At 60.9% G+C, this 18,896-nt stretch overlaps 1 protein-coding gene across 9 annotated transcripts in view; it reads right to left on the bottom strand.

Annotated features, from left to right (window-relative positions):
• RTKN (rhotekin) overlaps positions 1-18,896 on the bottom strand; it is a 43,163-nt gene that overhangs the window by 9,236 nt on the left and 15,031 nt on the right. For 4 of the 9 annotated variants that reach the window (XM_054028895.1, XM_054028894.1, XM_054028887.1 and 1 more), the window contains exons 2-3: positions 528-727; positions 354-415 (exon numbers count right to left, since the gene is read on the bottom strand). In XM_054028895.1, the coding sequence (XP_053884870.1) occupies positions 354-415; positions 528-727 (262 nt within the window). Of the gene's footprint in view, positions 1-353; positions 416-527; positions 728-10,212; positions 10,479-13,497; positions 13,899-15,294; positions 15,369-15,879; positions 15,898-18,896 lie in introns of those variants that run through there. The other 5 variants (XM_054028889.1, XM_054028892.1, XM_054028891.1 and 2 more) reach the window with 4 other exon arrangements.

Raw genomic sequence — 18,896 nt, 5'->3', positions numbered from 1 at the left:
TGGGGCGGGCAGAGAGCGGGCGCCCGTCTGCAGGGCCGTGGGGCGGGCAGAGAGCGGGCGCCTGTCTGCAGGGCCGGGGGGCGGCCGTGGGGCGGGCAGAGAGCGGGCGGCCGGCCATGGCGAGATTGGACCAGGACGCCCTCACCGCCGGGCTCAGCCGCAGCCTCGAACTGCACAGTCCCACAGGCCCAGTGGTCCCCAGCAGATGTCCCAGGTCGGGGCCCCCAGCGGAGCTCCGGGACCCGGCACCTCCCCAGCTCTGGCACTAATCACTCTATGAGGAAGTTTGGTCTCTCTTCCTTGCAGACCTGCTGCCCCCGCCCCCCAGCTGTGGGCACAGCCCACCCCCTTACCTGACACGCAGACCTTCCCCCTGCAGGGTAAGCGATCGTCCATGGGGCCAGCGTCCGAGGGGCTGAAGGGGAAACACAGAGCTGTGACCAGCATCCGGTGCTGCATGTCTGCCCCACTCCCGCATCCCAGCTCCCCCAGCCCCAGGTCCCTCTGCCTGGTCACGGGGTCCTCACCGCCGGGCCGTCCTCTGCGCCACCTGCGCCTCCTTCATGCGCTGCAGCTCGGACATGTAGGCCATGATGCGGCTGTTGCAGACCAGAAGGCTCTTGGTTGCCTCCAGGGCCTGCTCCCGCTGTGTGCAGGCTGCCAGCAGCTTGCAGGCACCTTCGCGCATCCGGAGTTCATGGTCAATCTTCTTCTGGATGTCCGTGTCCTGGGGAGACGAGAGGGGTCAGTGGGGCTGGGGACACCAGTGGAGGTAGGGAGGGGTCAGTGGGGCTGGGGACACTAGCCAATGGGGCTGGGGGCACCGGGAGAGGTGGGGCAGGGCCAGGGAGCCTGGGAGTACTGTGGGGTGGGCCCAGTGGGGCTGTGGGCCCCGGGGCGGGGCCAGGGCTAATGGGGTCAGTGGGCACTGGGGGCAGGGGCACTAGGGCTGTAGGCATCGGGGGTTTGGGGCATGAGTGGCCAAGGGAGGGGTAGGGCAGCTATGGGCACCATGGGGAGGGGAAGGGGTTGGGGAGAAGCATTTAGGGGAGTAAACATGCAGAGCTGGGCCATGCAGCACCTGGGGGGCCAGCCCCACAAAGGATAGGGAGAATTCTGGGGGTGCCTGGGGCTAAATCCCAGAACCCCCCAGCTGGGGTGGTATCCCCCATGGGAGGGGCTGGGACACCCAGCCCTGGGGAGCTGCAAGCCCCGAGGGGTACGGGTCACCCCGCCGAAGGGCCAGGACAAAGCCCAGGCCCTGCTGTGGGGTGTGCGGGGGGCTTGGGGTGGGACGTCAGCCAGAGGTGCCCCGTGGCAGAGCAGCTCAAGGAGGGGCTGTGCACGGAGACAGGGGCATGGCTGGCACAACGGGGCGCCTTGGGGGACTCAGGAGGGCACAGACCCTGCCCACATAGAGACAGCTGTACAGTGCCCCCTGGCCCCCACCAGCTGCTGCTCCATGAGGAGCTGAGCGACAGGCCCAGCCCCAGGCCACCCGGGCACACAACAGGTCCCTGGCCACCCAGGGAGCCAGCCTAGGGCACCGCAGTCACAGGGGCAGGTGTGGGGAGGGCACAGAGGGTCTGGAGCTGCAGCCATGTCAGAGCAAGGGGGAATCCACACCCAGGCTCCAGGGCACCAGGGGAGGGCCCTGGGGTCAGGAAGGAATCCACCCTTTCTCCCAGGCCCGCTGGCCAGGTAGCAGCTAAACTCCCATTGGAGAGGAGGCAGGGAGATCCCAGGGAAGGCAGCCTGAAGGCAGCCACAGGGAAGGGGCAGGGCCCAGCGTCCGAGGGCGGAGCTGGCAGGTCCCGGGGGAAGATACAGGCTCCTGGGAACCAGCACAAGGGCTGGGAGGTGGGAAGCGGCGCCTTGGTTGCTGAGCCCAGGCTGCCTGGGCCAAACCCGGAGCAGGGGGTGGGCCTGGGCCCCCCCCAGCATAAGGGGGGCGTAGAAACCAGGGATTTCCCCACACCCCCCTGAATTTCTCCAGCCCCAGTTTGTGAACTAGTTACATGCAGTGTTGCCAATGTAGTGATTGTTTGGACATTTGAATTGAAAATGAAACATTAATACACACTTTAAAAGCATATTCAAAGGGACACTATTCAGGGCCCAAAAGCAAGCTATTCCGCTGGTTAGGAAAGATAGAAAATGTGGCAAAAGACCACCTTGGCTTAACCACGAGATCTTGCACGATCTAAAAAATAAAAAGGAGTCATATAAAAAATGGAAACTAGGACAGATTACAAAGGATGAATATAGGCAAACAACACAGGAATGCAGGGGCAAGATTAGAAAGGCAAAGGCACAAAATGAGCTCAAACTAGCTACGGGAATAAAAGGAAACAAGAAGACTTTTTATCAATACATTAGAAGCAAGAGGAAGACCAAAGACAGGGTAGGCCCACTGCTTAGTGAAGAGGGAGAAACAGTAACAGGAAACTTGGAAATGGCAGAGATGCTTAATGACTTCTTTGTTTCGGTCTTTACCGAGAAGTCTGAAGCAATGCCTAACACATAGTGAATGCTAATGGGAAGGGGGTAGGTTTAGCGGATAAAATAAAAAAAGAACAAGTTAAAAATCACTTAGAAAAGTTAGATGCCTGCAAGTCACCCGGGCCTGATGAAATGCATCCTAGAATACTCAAGGAGCTAATAGAGGAGGTATCTGAGCCTCTAGCTATTATCTTTGGAAAGTCATGGGAGACGGGAGAGATTCCAGAAGACTGGAAAAGGGCAAATATAGTGCCCATCTATAAAAAGGGAAATAAAAACAACCCAGGTAACTACAGACCGGTTAGTTTAACTTCTGTGCCAGGGAAGATAATGGAGCAAGTAATTAAGGAAATCATCTGCAAACACTTGGAAGGTGGTAAGGTGATAGGGAACAGCCAGCATGGATTTGTGAAGAACAAATCATGTCAAACCAATCTGATAGCTTTCTTTGATAGGATAACGAGCCTTGTGGATAAGGGTGAAGTGGTGGATGTGGTATACCTAGACTTTAGTAAGGCATTTGATACGGTCTCGCATGATATTCTTATCGATAAACTAGGCAAATACAAATTAGATGGGGCTACTATAAGGTGGGTGCATAACTGGCTGGATAACCGTACTCAGAGAGTTGTTATTAATGGTTCCCAATCCTGCTGGAAAGGCGTGACGAGTGGGGTTCCGCAGGGGTCTGTTTTGGGACCGGCTCTGTTCAATATCTTCATCAACGACTTAGATATTGGCATAGAAAGTACGCTTATTAAGTTTGCGGATGATACCAAACTGGGAGGGATTGCAACTACTTTGGAGGACAGGGTCATAATTCAAAATGATCTGGACAAATTGGAGAAATGGTCTGAGTTAAACAGGATGAAGTTTAACAAAGACAAATGCAAAGTGCTCCACTTGGGAAGGAAAAATCAATTTCACACATACAGAATGGGAAAAGACTGTCTAGGAAGGAGTACGGCAGAAAGGGATCTAGGGGTTATAGTGGACCACAAGCTAAATATGAGTCAACAGTGTGATGCTGTTGCAAAAAAAGCAAACATGATTCTGGGATGCATTAACAGGTGTGTTGTGAGCAAGACACTAGAAGTCATTCTTCCGCTCTACTCTGCTCTGGTTAGGCCTCAGCTGGAGTATTGTGTCCAGTTCTGGGCGCCGCATTTTAAAAAAAGATGTGGAGAAATTGGAAAGGGTCCAAAGAAGAGCAACAAGAATGATTAAAGGTCTTGAGAACATGACCTATGAAGGAAGGCTGAAAGAACTGGGTTTGTTTAGTTTGGAGAAGAGAAGACTGAGAGGGGACATGATAGCAGTTTTCAGGTATCTAAAAGGGTGTCATGAGGAGGAGGGAGAGAACTTGTTCACCTTAGCCTCTAAGGATAGAACCAGAAACAATGGGTTTAAACTGCAGCAAGGGAGGTCTAGGTTGGACATTAGGAAAAAGTTCCTAACTGTCAGGGTGGTTAAACACTGGAACAAATTGCCTAGGGAGGTTGTGGAATCTCCGTCTCTGGAGATATTTAAGAGTAGGTTAGATAAATGTCTATCAGGGATGGTCTAGACAGTATTTGGTCCTGCCATGCGGGCAGGGGACTGGACTCGATGACCTCTCGAGGTCCCTTCCAGTCCTATAATCTATGATTCTATGATATACAGGGTATGATAAAATACGCGGATCTGAAGAAGTGTCACAGATTTGAAAAGTTTGAACCCAGACTCGCTTCCTTCTACGGCTGCTGTTTGGATGACAATGTCGGGGCATTCATTCCGGTGATGTTGGCCAACCTGATCATTTCAAACGATGATTTGTAAGCGAAGTCTAAATGAGCGCTCCCTGACCGCTAGTGATGGGCTGGGGCCGGGGGAAAAGTCTTCAGGACCAGATTGTGTTTACATTCATCTGGGGGGTAATGAAGTGTTGTTCTTATAGTATGAGTAAAGGGCAGTAGAACTGTACTTAGCCTGTGCTGATTGAGGGCATCAAGAGAGAGGCTGGGGACCTGCCCCTCTCCACTGTTTAAAGACAGAGCTGATTAGACTCCACAGATCGTCTTTTGTTTTGTTACAGCTGAAATCTCTGATAATCAGGTCTAAGTGCTTAGTCCTGCTGTGGGACAGTGTTCCTGTGGCAGAGACGGCCCAGACTGCACTAGCGGTGAGGTTCCCCCCCTGAGAGCTCAGCTGAAATCACTGAGAGCTGGTGGAACCTCAAGAGACCAACTCGCAGAGGTCACAGTGGCAGGTGGCAGCAGAAGGTGATGGCGCAGGGCCATTGACAACAGAGCGATGGAGTGAACGGTGGCACAACAAACAACAGTGGCCAGAGCAAACAGTGAGCAGCTGGAGGAACAAGCAAGGTGCCTTCTTGCCCCCCACCTGGGAGGTGAACTCATGTGAAAGCACCTCTGAACTCCGAGTCTCCACTGACCAAGGACAACACCAGTGAGTGTTAATGAGGCTGTTAAGAATGCTGGAAACACAACACAGTTCATGTGAACAAACATGGCTGTGGCATCCTACTTTCCATTTAAGCAAGAGATACCACACACTACAAACTGGAGGCCAATGTTAAGTGCATTGTCACTTGTTCATCTTGAAGTTGAACACTGGTTCCGAACAAGACCAGCAAATGCTCACTATCTTTCTGCAAAAAGAAGAACAGGAGTACTTGTGGCACCTTAGAGACTAACAAATTTATTAGAGCATAAGCTTTCGTGGACTACAGCCCACTTCTTCGGATGCATATAGAATGGAACATATATTGAGGAGATATATATATACACACATATCTTTCTGCAAGAAACTCAACTGACTGGCTAGAAGCATGTGGTGCAACAGTGAAAGACTCAACAGTTGAAAAAGTGAAGAACTCTCTCACCACATTCAAAAAATTCGCATACATGAATGCACCGATGCAAATGGGCATCAAGTATTAAGACGTGTACATTTTCTTGATGTCAGTGGTAGTCCAGTAGATGCATTTCTAGATGTTCAAGTTATAGAAGACACATCGGCTGCATCTGTGACAACCCACATCTTAGAAGAGTTAAATGCTTGTCAATTGGACCCCAAACAGATGGCTGCTTGTGCATTTGATGGAGCTGCAAACTTCTCTGGAAGACATGGTGGAGTACAAGCTTTGCTCAGAGAAAAGCGTAACCCTAATCTCTCCTATACGCACTGCAGAGGCCATCTACTCCAACTAGCGCTAGTACGAGCTGCAGACTCTTCAAAAGACATTAAAAAAGCTATAAACTTAATGTCTTCATTATATTCTTTTTTCAGCAAGAGTCCAAAAAGACTGAGTATCTTGGAAAATATAGAAGATACACTGGGACTGAAGTTCAAATTAATCCAACCTAGGAAAACCCTCTGGCTTTCTCATGAGTGATCCTTGGCTGTTGTCTTAAAATTACTCTAGCCATTAGTACTGGCTTTGGAAAGTATCTACCAAGATGGGACGGATCGAAGGAGTGAGGCTGGCGGATTACTTTTGCTACTACGTTCAGAGAAGACTATTGCCATTCTCTCTCTTGTAAGGGGGGGAGGGATAGCTCAGTGGTGTGAGCATTGGCCGGCTAAACCCGGGGTTGTGAGCTCAATCCTTGAGGGGGCTACTTAGGGATCTGGGGCAAAAACCTGTCTGGGGATTGGTCCTGCTTTGAGCAGGGGGTTGGACTAGATGACCTCCTGAGGTCCCGTCCAACCTGGATATTCTATGAAGTCTACTATTGAAACCATGTGGGTCATTAAACAAGGCCATCCAGGCATCTGCTACAACAGTAGTAGATCTTTGTCCAGCAATAGAAGCTACATTTGGATCAGAGAGCTATTCATTGAAAAAGTACTGGAAGAAGCAAAGATTTCAGTCCCAAAGTTGACTAATGAAGGCATTTATATTGAATCCTTAAGTGAAGAGGACAAGAAGTGTTTGTTAAGACAACTGAAAAAGTACACAGACTTGATTCTTAAAAAATCTACAACAGCGACTTCTAGATTCTACTCAACCTCTACATAGCTTTTACAGATCCCTGTCCTATAAAACACCGACAGTTGAGTGGAGTGCGGCACTTCCAGCAATGGGGCTGCCATGTGCTCAGGACAGAATAGAGAATTTGAACACAGAGTGGAATATCATATGACGAATGAATGAAGATTTGACTTCAACTTCTTTTTTATCATCACTAGTGGCTCGACCCGATCTCTGTGCTCTGTTTCCTGGGATGAAAGAAGTAAGAATTCATCTCTTGCTACTCCCAGTCATGACAGCTACAGTTGAGCGTTCTTTTTCATCACTGAATAGAAGTTTGTGTTCTGAAAGAAGTCGCCTTCTGCCTGATCATGTGACTGAACTAATGAGCATATCAATTGAAGGAATGGAAGTACCGGACACACGAGAAGCCACTGAAGATGAACGCGTTGCATTCAAGAAGTTCATTAACAGAGTTGTGCAAAATTATAACAAGAAACCAAGAAGGATGTAGACGTAGTGCTTCCTAGAAGGCTTGAGTAGCCAACTTTAATTTGTGTGATGATTTTAAAACATGACTTAAATCTACTAAAATGGTCATGAAACATTTCAGTTTTTACTATGGTGCCATACAGCCGACCTTCACCCTCACGGTCTCACCTCTCATTGGCCCTGATCTCCCCCCGCCAAATTTCAATTCCTGGGGAAAACACTGGTAGAAACCCAACCCAAGGACTGCTGAGCCCAGGGCCGGGCTGAGGAGCGGCCCAAGGGGGCGACGCTGGGACTCGTTACCTGGTAGGGATCTGGCCTAGGCGCATGGCAGGGCCAGAGCTGAGCAGCACCCGGTGGCATAGTGTGACAAAGTGGGAGATTTTCTTGGTTTTCCAATGGTTTGCATGCAGAGCGGGTGGGACTCAGTGTCCCCGGGTGTTACTGGTTTAACAAGGGAGGGGAGAGGGAGTTTGTGGTTACAGAGGACCAGCGAGGGAACTCGGGACCCCAGCCAATGGCCTGGAGAATGGAGACCCCAGCGACTGGTGACCTGGCGACCCGGAGGCCCAGCTGGTTCTGGCCAGTGGGAGGACAATGGGCTGCAAAGAGAGGACCCCAGTGACCTGACCAGGCTGTTCTGGCCAGAGAAGGCCCAGGCGACCTGGTTTATGACCCTGTTTCCCTGGAGAGAAGACAATGGACAGAGGTGGGGCTTGGGGCCAGGGATCTCAGATGCCCAGCTGAGAGCAGGGGGGCTCTGGGCTGGAGAGGGGGAGCAGGCAGAGCCCACCTGGATGCAGGGAAACTGGGATGTGCTGGGCTGAGGGAGGCCAGGCCTGAGGCCCTGAGAGTTTCCTGTGCTGTGTTCAACTCTCAATAAACCCTCCTGTGTTACGCTGGCTGAGAGTTGCTCCGGGCTAGAGAACAGGGTTGGGGGGGGCGGGGGGATATTATTCCCTCTGGGAGTGGAGGCCCCGGGGGTCCAGAGCGAGGGGACTCCCTGAGGGGGCCCACGGCAGAGACAGACGTGCTAAGGCTCAGAGAGATGCGGCTCCAGGAGGTGGAGGGGCCTGACCCCGAGAGAGAATGGACCCCCGAGAAGGGCTGTCGCACTGAAGGGGGTTCCCCCCACGGACTGCACGGGGCCAAGAGTGGGCACAACCTGTGAGTCCGTGACACAGTTTCCAAGGCCAGGAGGGACCCTCGTGCTCACCAGTCTGACCCCACAGACAGCCCAGGCCTGAGACCTGCCCCCATTCAGCTTTGCAGCAGAGCGCTTAGAAAATCGGCCGGTCTGGACAGAGAAATGGCCTGGGATGGAGACTCCCCCAGACCCCTGGGGATACAGGAACAAGGGCTCATTGCACATGGACTCCTTCTTGCCAGGCTGAATTTGTCTGGCTTCAACTCCCAGCCATTGCACCGTGTTCGACCCTCCTCTGCTGAGATGTGTCCCCAGGCAGGTACCTACAGATCGGTACCTGAGCCTGCTCTCCGTGACGCCAACTCCACTGAGCTCCCGGAGTCTCTCTCTATCCGGCAGGTGTCTAACCCTACAGGCATTCCCGGGGCTCTTCTCTGACCCCTCCCCAATGGCTCAACCTCCTTCCCGAACTGGGGGCGCAGGCCTGCAGCAGCGGTCGCCTCATGACCTGACCCCGGGGGCACTACAGCGGGGCAGGGCCCCGGCCGCACAGAGCGGGGCCGGGCATTGGTCCCATCACAGGGGCGAGACTAGGAGAGCCCACTGGGCTGATATTCCTGCACGTGCCCCGCCCAGCCCCCAGACGTGGCAATGGGGGAGTCACCTGCACAGCCCCCATGGCCCTACGGCCCCAGGTGGGGCCTGGCAGACGCCCGCTTGTCCCTGGAAGCGACATGGCCCAGACCTTGCCCTGTGCCAGGCAGGCAACCAGACCCTGCCCACACCTGCAATCTCACGGGACGGGACAGGACCCGCCCCGGGGAGCCCCAGACGGACACGCCCCCCAGTGCACCCCATGAGCCAGGCCTGCAGAGAACGGCTGCACAATCGCTCCCCAGAGGGTGCGCTGCCCTGAGAAACCAGCCCAGACACGCCCAGCACAGCACGATGCAGCGACGTCTGCCCGAGCTGCCCCATTCCCCTCCCCAGGGTGTTCACTCTGCACCCGTGTGAGCACTTCCAGTATCAAACCTTTCCGTGACCGCCCAGCTTCCCTATGGGGCGCAGTGCTGGATAGAGTGGAGGCCATGGGAAAACTCTCACAGTTTTCGATGGGGGGGATGAGGAATTTAATCTCCTAGATTTAAGTCCCCCCCATCTCTGTCGAAGAAGGGAGGAGAAAATCTGCCCCAGCCTGGAGCCCTGTCGCCCCCGGACCTGGTGCCTGCCCTGAGGGGGCTGCACATTGGCACGAGCCTCCTCCCTGCTGCACAGGGCACAGCTGCAATCCCCCGCAGGGCAACGCTGCCCCTCATTTGCTCCTGCTGGACAAGAGACTCGCGCCCACCCGCCTCAGGCTGGCCAAGCTGAGGGGCCGGGGCAGGGCACAGGCCCGTGAAACACACGTGCACATCACCATGCAGCACTCCAGGCACCGAGCCCTCACTTACAGCAGCAGCGCGCCAGATGCTAGGAGAAAGGAGCCCAGCCTGCCAGCAGGCAAGACAGGCCCCCTCCCTGCCCGCGGGCACCGCCCTGTTGCTAGGTGTGCCAACTCTCACCACACGCCAGGGGTGGGCCCGGGGAGGTGCCTGCTCCAGCCCTGGCCTGGGGAGATGCCCAGCCCCGCCCCTGCCCAGGGCCCAGCCCAGCGAGGTGCCCGGCCTCCAGCCAGGGGTGATTCCCAGACAGCCAGGGATGGGCACAGGCTGAGCAGGCCCCTGGAGGAGATGCAGGGATGGTCCCACGTCAGGAACAGGCCCTGGGATCCAGCCCCAGCCAGGGCAGATCTGCTCCCCACCCTTGAGGTGCTGAGCCCTCCACACGGGGGCAGGGGCAGGGGCAGGGGCAGGGCCTGGCAGAAACTCCTTCAGGCCTGCAGCGTGACTGGGGGCAGAGCAGCATCCCCCACCCCCGCCCCATGGAGCCTGTAGGTGGGTTTGTGCCTGTGTCCCGTGTCTCCTTGGCCTTGCCCCATCCCCTCGCCAACCTGGTCTGGCTCTCTCATCCCCCTCAGCCTGCCCCCCGAGCCCATCAGCCCAGCTCCCGCCCTGCAGCGTCTCCGCGGGCGCCCCCAGGTCTCCCTGGCACTCACTTTGCCGATCCTGCAGATGTCCATGCTGGGAGCTCCCAGCGCCTGCGGGCTCCCCCTCCTAGCCGCGTGCCCCCAGCATGCTAGCGCCCCGGCCCATCGCCCCCAGCCTGCGCACGGCTCCGGGAGCTGTGCAGCGCTGGCCTGGCGGCTGACGAAGGGCTAGGGAGAGCTGAGCAGTGCGATGCCAAGCTCCCTGCGGAGCCGGCGCTGGGCGCAGGGGAGGGAGGGGGCCGGGGAGCCGGCAGGGGAAGGGGGAGCAGCAGGAGCTGTTTCCTGGCAGCTCCAAGGCTGAGCCTGCAGCTCCAGCAATTCACACCATGGAGAGCACGGAGGAAACGGTGACATCACCAGCTGGCTATAAATAGCATGGGGGGGGCAGACAGCTGCACTGGCGAGGGGGATGGACAGCTGCCTCCTTTCCCAGGTGGGGGGGGGCACAGCTGCAGCCACCAGGGTGAAGCCAAGAGGGGGAGCAGCTGCCTCCCACCCCCAGCTCGGGAGAAAGTGATGGGGGGGCTGAGGCACCCCAAGGGGCGTGGGCAGAGGGACCCCTGGCAGGAGGCACTCCCCACCCCCGCCCTGGTCACAGGGAGCACCCACCGGATGGGCTCGCCTTGGAGGTGGGGCCCCAAGACAAACACAGGGTGTCCGGGGAACGGATCCCCCCCACCCCGAGAGGCAGGGCAGGGCGGGCGGGACAGTCTGGCCCTACTCCAGGAGGGATTGCCAGGTGACGGTGGGGAGGGGTACTGGAGGGCAGGGCAGGGGTGGGTCTCCCCCAGCTATGGGGGGCATGGTCCCCACCCCTTGGCGCTGGCTAAGCCAGTTGTGTTTGGTCTCATGCTGCCTGGGACCTAGAGGTGATTAACAGCCGATTTGCTAATAGGATTGCTCAGTAAATCCCGCGGGGGGGCGGGTAGAGCTGGACAGACACTGGGTTTCCCCCTGCCCAGAGTCTCACCAATTCCACCCCCTCCCCAGCAGGACAGCTCAGCTCAGCTCAGCAGAGGGGGCTCTCCCCATCCCCCTGCAGCGCTGGATGGTCACAGGTTCAAATCTCCCCTGTCTGGATCCTGACTCAGAACCGACCCCTCCCTTGGCAGGACACGGACACCAAATCACAGGCCTGGAGTGAGTGCCTGGCCAAGGGCACCGTGGGGCTCCCCAAAGGCAGGGACACAGGAGGTAACACCCAGCCCCTGGCTGCTGGCCAGGGAGGGGCTCCCTACTCTACGCCCCTGTCCTGGGGATCCCCAGCGCCCCAGGAAGGGAAGAGCAGAGCGGATGGAGAGCCCAGGACCGGGTGAGGAGGCGTGCACAGAGGGGGGAGGCCAAAGAGCAGGGCAGGAGGGGCCTATACCCAGAGCTCCCTGCAGAGCTGGGAGGAGCAGAGCGGCACAGCCGGGGAGAGGGGCCTGGATGTCGAGGGGGCTGGGGAAGCAGAGGCTAACGGGGAGGGGTCTCGGATTAGGGGGCTCTGGCTCACAGGAATCATTACACTACTCTGTTGCACCGGGGAGGGGGGAGACCCAGCCCCGGGGCGGGGGAGCAGCACCTGGCCGGGAGCGACTCAGCCCTGGGAGACACCTTTGGGGCAGGGGCACTTGGCGCTCAGGCGGTGCACCCCCTGCAGGCAGAGTGGGGGCCCAGCTCCTTGTCCTGCAACGGGGACTCCCCCAGGCCCCCAGCTCCTGAGTGCACCCGGCTCACGTCTCCTCCCTCCTCTGCACCCCCACTGCCCAGGCACCGCTCGGCCCCCCCCCCCCCGCTCTCCTGGATCCCCGGGCACCCCACTGGCTCACACACGCCCACGGCAGCCGCCCCCTTCGCAGGCACAGCCACAACGACCGACCGCCGACGTGGAAATCAGGAGCAGACAGCGCCTGATTAAAAGCAGCTTGGAGAGCCCGCAGCCAGGACCCCCTCCCCCAGCCCGCAGGGGGAGAGAGCAGAGTCCCCACAGCGCCAGCCCCTGGCTGCCAGCATCCCCCACCCAGCAACGGGCACAGAGGGGAAAGGACGAGCCCCAGGTGACAGTGAGTCATGGCAGATCTGGAAAATGAACCCTGAGTCCTGGCTCCCAGCTCCAACCCACCAGCCCCCACTCCTCGCCCAGAGCCAGGGAGAGAACCCAGGAGTCCTGGCTCCCAGCTCCAACCCACCAGCCCCCACTCCCCGCCCAGAGCCAGGAACAGAAAATGATCCCGGGGCTGGGTTTGCCCGAGAGCAGGAAACTGGTGAGCAAAGCCTGCAGCAGGTTCCGGGCAGTCTGGAGGGCGAGGGCCAGCCCCCGACCTGCCCGCATGCTCCGTGCCGCTGCCCCACTAACGGATGCCCAGACACAACCCGGGTACCATCCCCCTTGGCTCTGTGCGCTCCCCGGGGCTAGAGTAACAAGGGCCAGACTACAGCTCCCAGCATGCACTGCTCCCGCCAGCACCAACCAGGTCACTGGGTCTCCCCACGGGAGCAGACGCATTCGGGCACATGCTTCGCCCAGGGGCACACGCTGCCAGCCTGGTCTTTGCTGTCAGAGTCTGGGCCCATCCCCTGCACCGGGCCCCCCTCCAAGGCACCATCCGCACACGAGCGCCCCGCCAGCCCTGCACACAGGCACTGACGCGAGTCCCTGCCAGGCTGCCCCAGAGCCAGACTGCACGCGCTGCCCCACGGAGCCCGATACATGCAGGAGCCCACGCAGCGCCCTGGAGCCATGCCAGCCTACTCCACCCCAGCCAGGATGCCACATGCATTCCTGAGCTCAGGGCCCCCGCCCACAGGGAGATGCATGCTGCACGCTGACTGGGTGGCGGGAGTCGGGGGTGTCAGAACCCAGGAGTCCGGGCTCTCAGACCAGTGTTAATCACCTCACTGGGATCCCTCAGCACAACCATTCTGCTCCAGCGCCAGCCCGAGGCACCAGCTGCCTGCAGCCATGGGGGGCGGGATGCTGCCCCCAGCAGCGCCACCACCAGCCAAGCACCCCAAGCACTTCAAAGTCCCAGCAGCCCCTTCAATGCCCGACAGCCCCAAAGCCCCAGGGTCTGCCCGCGCTCGTCCCCTGCAATAAGGCCCAACATGGACTGGAGCTCAGCAAAGCCAGCCTGGCTCCCTGGACACCCGTGGGGGTAACCATGTGGTCTTGGCACCGACGGGCCACAGGGATCCCAGGACGGGCACCCCCCGCGCCCTGCCATGGTGAGTGCCAGGGTGGGATGCAGGAGCCGCCCCCAGCACAGGCTGGGCCCTGCCGGACGCCTGGCAGGGGCACCGCGGGAGCCGTACCTGCAGGCTGAGTGCTATCTGCCGGATGTACAGCATGTTGAGGTCCTCTAGGATCCGAAGCCTGTCCTGCATCTCTGCAAACCTGTCCCTCGCCGCCATGTCCATGGAACCGGCTACACCCCCGGCCCGGCCCAGTCCCTGGCAGTCCCAGTGCCCCTGCACAGGTGCCGGCTCGCCAGGCCACAGCCAATGCCCATGGCCACCCAGCCTGGAGGGTCAGGTGCAAGGTGCCTGTGAGCGGTGCCCCGAGCTCTGCTCTGCTCTGTCTGAGCGCCACAGGACGGGGCTCCCCGATCTCACCCGGAGCAGGCGGGTACGTGGGGCAGGCTCGCTGCCTCCTCGCATTCCCCTGCCCCCGGCTGTCTCGTCAGCGGATTCCCAGCCACCAGCCACGGACCCAGCTGTGAAGAGAAAAGGCCCATTCATCCCAGCCCCAGTACTGCGCATTTTCCTCCCACAGAACAAGCAGCCAGTGTGCAGGGGCCAGGGCAGCGCCCCCCACTCGCAGCCCAGTGCCCGGGAGGGGGCAGGGGCCAGGGCAGCGCCCCCCACTCGCAGCCCAGTGCCCGGGAGGGGGCAGGGGCCAGGGCAGCGCCCCCCACTCGCAGCCCAGTGCCCGGGAGGGGGCAGGGGCCAGGGCAGCGCCCCCCACTCGCAGCCCAGTGCCCGGGAGGGGGCAGGGGCCAGGGCAGCGCCCCCCACTCGCAGCCCAGTGCCCGGGAGGGGGCAGGGGCCAGGGCAGCGCCCCCCACTCGCAGCCCAGTGCCCGGGAGGGGGCAGGGGCCAGGGCAGCGCCCCCCACTCGCAGCCCAGTGCCCGGGAGGGGCCCCTCAGGGCAGCGCCCCCCACTCGCAGCCCAGTGCCCGGGAGGGGCCCCTCAGGGCAGCACCCCCCACTCGCAGCCCAGTGCCCGGGAGGGGGCAGGGGCCAGGGCAGCGCCCCCCACTCTCAACCCAGTGCCCGGGGGGGCAGGGGTCAGGGCAGCGCCCCCCACTCTCAACCCAGTGCCCGGGGGGGCAGGGGTCAGGGCAGCGCCCCCCACTCTCAACCCAGTGCCCGGGAGGGGGCAGGGGCCAGGGCAGCGCCCCCCACTCTCAACCCAGTGCCCGGGAGGGGGCAGGGGCCAGGGCAGCGCCCCCAACTCGCAGCCCAGAGCCGGGAGGGGGCAGGGGTCAGGGCAGCGCCCCCCACTCTCAACCCAGTGCCGGGGGGGCAGGGGCCAGGGCAGCGCCCTCCGATCGCAGCCCAGTGGCGGGGGGGGGCAGGGCAGCGCCCCCCACTCGCAGCCCAGTGCCGGGGGGGGCCTCAGGGCAGCGCCCCCCACTCGCAGCCCAGTGCCGGGGGCGGGCAGGGGCCAGGGCAGCGCCCCCCACTCGCAGCCCAGTGCCCGGGAGGGGGCAGGGGCCAGGGCAGCGCCCCCCACTCGCAGCCCAGTGCCCGGGAGGGGGCAGGGGCCGGGGGCAGCGCCCCCCACTCGCAGCCCAGTGCCCGGGAGGGGGCAGGGGCCAGGGCAGCGCCCCCCACTCGCAGCCCAGTGCCCGGGAGGGGGCAGGGGCCAGGGCAGTGCCCCCCACTCGCAGCCCAGTGCCCGGGGGGGGCCTCAGGGCAGCGCCCCCCACTCGCAGCCCAGTGCCCGAGGGGGGAGCAGGGCTCAGGGCAGCGCCCCCCCACTTCCATGCCAGTGCCGGGGGAGGGCGCAGGGCAGCCCCACAGCCCCGCGCACAGGGCAGGGCTCGGCCCCACAGCACCCCGCGCACCCCCTCTCCGTGCCCCGCACGGCTCCACCCGCCCCGTTACCTTCGCCTCCTCCCGGCGCCGGTTCCCCGCTGCCCGCGCCCCGGCCGGGCGGCCCCTGCCCGGCTCCCTCCCGCCCCGCCCCGCCCGGCTCGGGTTACAGGGGCGGCCCCTCCACGCCGGGCCGCGGGGCCGGGCCAGAGCCGCGCCGGCTCCAGCCACGGGAGCTGCCCCTCACCCCGGCCTCTGGCCCGGCCCCGCTGGGCGCCCCGGGGTCCCGCGCGCAGCCCCTGCCTGGCCCGCGGCACCGCCCCAGCGGGCGGCCGGAGCCCACGGGGATGGGCAGGGAGCGGCTGGGCGCCCGGGGCCCCTGGTTCCCGCCCGGGCCCTGCAGGGGGCTCCCGGCTCGGCCCGGCCCGGGGCTCCCCCTTCTGGTGCAGGGCGGCCCGGCCCGGCGCCACGCGGCCACTGCGTGGCAGAGCGGAGGGGAGAGCCCCGGGGACCCGGCGCCCGGCCGGGAGAGTCCCCGGCCGGGGCGGGGTCTGTGCCCAGCCCACGGTGCCCATAGGGTGCAGGGGGTGCAGCGCCCCCGGGGGCCTGGCTGCCAGTGTACCGGCCCCGCTCCCAGGGCTTTGCGCCCGGCCTCACCTCGGGCTTTCAGCCCCCCCCGCTACAAAGCGTTCAGGCGCCACCGGCCCATGCCCGGCCCTGGCACCCCCCTCCAGGCCCTGCCTTCGCCAGGGGGCTGCGAACCCAGCCCCGGCCCGGGCTAGCACAGAGGGCCAGGCCGGGAGCCCATCGGCCAGGAGACGGGTCCCGTCCTACAACCTGCCCACGAAGCCCAGCCCACACCCTGTCGCTTCCCTGGGCGGGACAGAGGGGAACGGCCCCCGCATCGGTGCCCAGACGCTGCCCCCCACCCCACCGTGACAGGGTGCCCAGACAGCCCCCCCAATAACGCTCAGCCCCCAGACAGCCCCCCAAACCCCAAGACAATGCTTAACGCCCAGACAGCCCCCAACCCTCCCCCCAATAATGCTCGGCCCCCGATGGCCCCCGTGCCCCAGAAAAGGCTCAGTGCCCAGAAGCCCCCCCCCCACCCCGAGATGACACTCTGTGCCCAGCCTGCCCTCTCTCCTCCTAAGACACGTGGTGCCCACACAAGGCACCCCCCCACCCGCCAGGAACGTTCAGCGCTCACACGGCGCTGAGTGTTTGGCATCCAGACAGCGTCCATGTCCCCCCACCCCACCCCACCCTAAACACTCAGGCGCTGCCAGCTCTAACCAGGCTCCAAATGGGACAGGTCTTGTTTGACCAAAGCCCCCGCCCCCAATTGCCCCCAGAGCCAGGGCAGTTGTCAGAGACTCCCTGCAACAGGGTCCCAGCTGCATCAGGTGCCACCCGCTGTGGGGGCTGCGGGTTCCAAGCACGCCAAGGGCACCCCCATGGCGCGACCCAGAGCCACCAGGCAGGGGTAGGGGATGGCGCCTCCCAGGGACCAGCAGGGATATGAGAGCTCCCTCCAGGCAGGAACCGTCATGCCAGGCCACTCCACCGTGCCTGGGCTTTGTGCCCGCCCCAGGCCCTCATCCTACCCCTCCAGTCACCAAGGAGGCAGATGATGCCCCAGGCGGGTCCGGGAGTGAGAGCCCCACCCAGACTCTGGAGCCAAGCACTGAGTGCCAGCCCCAGGTTCCTGGTGCCTCAGACCGAGTGTGCCCAGCCCTGGGCAGCCTGCCAGGAGTCCCCATGGCCCTGAGCAGGGGGCATCAGGAATCCCCAGCCCATCGGCCCCGCATACGGCTCTGGGGCTACCACGCGGCATGCAGCCCCCCCATGCCACTGTCAGGTTACCTTAAAATCCACTGTGGCCAACTGCCCTCTAACCCCTCCCTTTGCAGGCCTTCTGGGTCCATGCCAGACCCACCTAGGCACAGCCAGTCCCCAGACACGCAACACGGCCCACTGGTCTCCTGGGGGGAGGGGCATCATCTCCCCCCAGCCCTGCCCCTGGGGATAGCAACGGGGGATGGGGGTGATGGAGCCCTTTAAGGGAGCATCAGTCCGTGGACCTGAGCAAAGGGTTTGGATGAACAGCTGGGGAGGGAAGAACTGGCAAGAGAGAAGATAGGAGTGCTACAGAAGAAGTTTGCCGATTCCTCTCCCTGCCCCTGGCACAGGTCCTGAAGGCAGCAGAGGTGAAGGAGGCCAGTGAGAAGGCCGAACACTTCCCCTCCTCCCCCACCCCAATGGCCTGGACAGTAAACCAGGGATAAGGACCAGCCTGGAGAGAACCAGACTAAGGACTCCAGGGAAGATGCCCTGAGGGTCCACGGCCTGGCAGGAACGGAGACTCCAGGGAGAGAGGCCTGCAGAGCCTGGGATGGGACTCGGGGTTAGGGCCTGAGCCCAGGGAGGTGAAGAGTTTCCAGTCCTCACCATTGAACCTGGAGGTTGGGTAGCCTGGAGGGGTGAGAGCCCCCAGCCCCCATGGCACTCTCAAGGCAAACTGGCTGCAATGCTGGGTGTTGCCACGAGGGGCGCTCCGAGGTGGTAAGGCTGTCACGGGCATGACCCCCAAACCTGTCCCATCCCGCAGCTCCTGGGGTGGCCATAAGAGCTCTCACCTGCACTGATGCTGATCTGCACACCAGGGGGTGTTCAAACCCACCCTCCCCTCTACAAGGTGGAGCCAGGGAGAGACACCTGGACAGGTGCCTGGGGATGGGATGGGTGGGACTAGCAGGCATGTCCCAGCGCCCCATGGGGATTCGATCCTGGAGCCCCTGCGCAGAGCTGGCAACTAAGGCAGGGAGGGAAGCCACAGCACGTCCTGGCTCTGCGCGAGTCAGCCTGGGGACAGGCAGCCTCGAGGTAGGATGTGCTGTGTAGTGTGTGTGCCCTGCCATGCACACACACTACAGCTGGCCGGCAACCCATTCTCCAGTGAGAAATTTCAACCAACAAACACTTTTTAGTTGGGGGGGGGGGAAAATGACAATGCGTGAGCAGCTGCAGGTGGGTGAATGTCTGCACATGGGCATGGGGGTGGGATTGGTCAGTTGATTTTGGGGAAAAGCTATCCCTGTGGGGAAACATTTGGAAGGACCATTTTCTACCAGCTGTAACTCCAACAGCCTGGAGCCAGGGCTGGGCTAGCAGGGGGCTGCGGGTCGGGATTGGGGGCACCGGCAGAACATGGAGGGAAGGTTGCACAGCCCTTTTGATTTTGTCCGACTGACCCTCTCCCCTGGGGTTTTCCCTGATTAGGAGTATGGTGGAATATTGTGTCCAGTTCTGGGTACCACATTTCAGGAAAGATGTGGACAAATTGGAGTCCAGAGAAGAGTGAGAAAAATGATGAAAGGTCTAGAGAACATGACCAAGGAGGGAAGATTGAACAAACCCAGTGTTTTCAGTCTGGAGAAGAGAAGACTGAGAAGGGACATAACAGTTTTCAAGTACATAAAAAATTGTTCCAATTAGCCTCTGAGGATAGGACAAGAAGCAATGGGCTTAAATTGCAGCAAGGGAGATTTAGGTTGGACATTAGGAAAAAGTTCCTAACTGTCAGAGACGTTAAACACTGGAATAAATTGCCTAGGGAGGTTGTGGAATCTCCATCATTGGGGATTTTTTTTAAGAGATAGTTGGACAAACAC

Source organism: Malaclemys terrapin, chromosome 5 (assembly GCF_027887155.1).
Source record: "Malaclemys terrapin pileata isolate rMalTer1 chromosome 5, rMalTer1.hap1, whole genome shotgun sequence".
Taxonomy (NCBI): domain Eukaryota; kingdom Metazoa; phylum Chordata; order Testudines; family Emydidae; genus Malaclemys; species Malaclemys terrapin.
This window is presented reverse-complemented; position numbering and strand designations above follow the sequence as displayed.